The 2,896-nt window shown below is 35.7% G+C and overlaps 1 protein-coding gene across 1 annotated transcript; it reads left to right on the forward strand.

Annotated features, from left to right (window-relative positions):
• Window positions 1-1,209: 1,209 nt before the first annotated feature.
• LOC142556433 (chlorophyllase-2-like) lies at window positions 1,210-2,484 on the forward strand. The gene is made up of 2 exons (XM_075667895.1): window positions 1,210-1,585; window positions 1,709-2,484. Exons 1-2 carry the CDS (start codon window positions 1,301-1,303, stop codon window positions 2,387-2,389), a joined length of 966 nt encoding a protein of 321 aa, XP_075524010.1. The 5' UTR covers window positions 1,210-1,300; the 3' UTR covers window positions 2,390-2,484.
• The last annotated feature ends 412 nt before the right edge of the window (window positions 2,485-2,896 follow it).

Raw genomic sequence — 2,896 nt, forward strand, 5'->3', positions numbered from 1 at the left:
GAAATCTCGGGCATTACACCGGCTTTATGAAAAAATTATTGGATCAAGAATTTGGTATAGTTTAATAGTTAACAAATAATATCAAGTCAAAACTAATATTGTATTGTGTACGTCTCCTGAATGAACACTAACTATGTTAAATTTTTGGGATTTTTCTATATTACATGGAGCGAATTTTACCTGATGTAATGTGGCAAAACTCTGGCCATTGAATTTTAAAATAAGCAGTGACCCCATTAAAATATATGAGAATTCTTATAAAATAATAAGTGTAGCACCCAATAGGATCTAGTTCAATTATTTGACACCAGCTAATTAGTTATTAAACAAACAAGCTTATCATCTCGATATTTATAATTTGAGTTATGTTATATATATGGACAAATTGAGTTACACGTTATGTTACAAATTCTAGAGTAGGTCTCTTGTGAGATGGTCTCACGAATCTTTATCTGTGAAACGGGTCAACCCTATCGATATTCATAATAAAAAGTAATATTTTTAGCATAAAAAGTAATATTTTTTCATGGATTACTCAAATAAAAGATCTATCTTACAAAATACGACCCGTGAGACTGTTTCACACAAATTTTTGCCAAAATTCTATTTTATATTATAAATTATACACTTTTGAAAAGATTTTTTTAAAATAAAATAAAGGAATAATTTTGTAATTTCAAATGTATTTTATAATCCAATTTCGTAGCATTTTTCTAATAGGTTTATTTCATCCTACCCATGTGGGCATTGCCCCATGATAGGATAAATGGCCAAGATTTGCCCATGCATATATAGGACTCACTTTTTTTTTGAAATTGTATGTATGGCAAGATCTTACCCGCTGAAATGAAGTGAGGGTAGTGCCCACATAGGTAGGATCTCATTAACCCTTTATAGGATTGAATCGATTGATCTTCAGAGCCCAGAGCTGACTTTTACTTTCTCAAAATTCAAATCTTGGATAAAACTAAAAATATTTTTGGAAAAAAAAATGATATCCATTCTACATCAAACTTTATTTTTACAAACTACCAAATAACTAAATTGGAATTTCAATATTAAAATAGAAAACATAATTCTACGCGATAATTTCTTCAACAAAAAACTTGAATCCAAATATTAAATAATAATTCCAAAAAAGATATCAACTTCTTGCCACAAAACATCTGCTTTCCGATGTCTTGATTCCCATCAATATATATACGCAGAAGTACTTCTAACTTTTTGTTATCCCTTTTCAAGAAAAAGCTCACTGCAATCAAAGAAAGGAAGAAACAACGCAAAACCTTGAAGAATTCTAATGGTCATGAATTCAGCACCCACCATCTCCACTCCTGCTTCTACAAATATCTTCAATCTTGGAAAATACCCAACTGATTTCATAAAGATTGAGTCAAAAATATTCAGTTTCAGTAGTAATGTTCCCCTCTTTTCACCCCCAAAGCCACTCCTGGTCTGCAGCCCCACAGAAACAGGAGAGTTCCCTGTGCTGGTACTTCTTCATGGGTACCTACTTTACAACTCCTTCTATTCTCAGCTTATCCAGCATATTGCATCACATGGATTCATTGTTGTGGCGCCGCAGGTTGGTTTAGTGTCTGATTTCTCTTTATTTGGGTCAATCTTTTGTTAATTATGATGTGTCATATATATTTAACTAGTTCTTGAATAATATTGTTGCTAACAAATTTGGCTGGATTTGGACCAGTTATACATTGTGGCGGGACGGGATTCACACGAAGAAATCGAGACAACAGCCAAGGTAATCAATTGGTTGCCCGAGGGATTAGTCCATTTCCTCCCACCTCAGGTGAATCCAAACTTGAAGAAGCTGGGATTAGCAGGCCATAGTCGTGGCGGTAAAGTCGCGTTTGGCTTAGCTTTGCGCAAATTAAATCTAACGACACTCGACATTTCGGCCATCATAGGTATCGACCCGGTCGATGGGATGGACAAAGGGAGACAAACGCCCCCTCCGGTCCTAACCAATACTCCTCATTCATTCGACCTCGGTGGCTCGGGGGCTCTCGTGATAGGCTCGGGATTAGGGGAAATAAAGAGGAATCCTCTCTTTCCTCCTTGTGCACCAAAAGGAGTGAATCACGAGGATTTCTACAACGAATGTCGAAAACCGGCTTATTATTTTGTGGCCAAGGACCAGGGGCATCTTGATATGTTGGATGATGACACGAGAGGAATCAGAGGGAAGGCGACGTTTTGTTTTTGTAAGAATGGCAAGAGCCGAGAGCCCATGAGGCGATTCGTTGGAGGGGTTGTGGTGGCGTTCTTGAAAGGTTATGTGGAAGGGGATATGAGAGAGCTTGTAGGGTTGAGAGAAGGGCATGAAATGCTTCCCGTTGAGCTTCAAAGATTTGAATATCGTGTCTAACTTTGAATACTTGGGAAGTTGAAGAATGTGTCATTGTTGGATTTAACTTTAAATCCAATGTTATATGAATATTAACAACTTTATATTTTTTTTAATTTTGATACTTATCATGCTTCAAACAACAACTAATTAGTAGACATAAACCCATGTATCCAAAAAAAAAAATTATATAAACGTGTGTGAAAACCGAGAATCTCATCCCAATAATTTGGGTGAGATGACTGAGAATCCCACCGATTTGGATACATTCAAGCCAAAAATCAAGTTATACTGCATAATGTTTGCCTTGATGCCATTCGTTTTCCTTATTTGGATCAACACTCTCCCGACCAATTTTACCGTTTTTGGAAATTTTTGTATGACTCATCAGTGTAAGGAATTTTGTGTTGTTCGACAGATAATAAAATATCTCTAAACTAATCAGATCAGTGTAAGGTGTAAAACAGAGGATTTGTGTTTTATCATAATTAAATGTTGTGCCAGATGTTCCAACATCTAAGACAACAT

Source organism: Primulina tabacum, chromosome 9, assembly GCF_025594145.1.
Source record: "Primulina tabacum isolate GXHZ01 chromosome 9, ASM2559414v2, whole genome shotgun sequence".
Lineage (NCBI taxonomy): Eukaryota > Viridiplantae > Streptophyta > Magnoliopsida > Lamiales > Gesneriaceae > Primulina > Primulina tabacum.

Excerpts from the sequence above, each read along its gene's own strand:
- LOC142556433 (XM_075667895.1), top strand. The coding sequence starts at position 1,301 with ATGGTCATGAATTCAGCACCCACCATCTCCACTCCTGCTTCTACAAAT. Across the intron at positions 1,586-1,708 it reads TCATTGTTGTGGCGCCGCAG|TTATACATTGTGGCGGGACG; the intron begins GTTGGTTTAGTG and ends GATTTGGACCAG.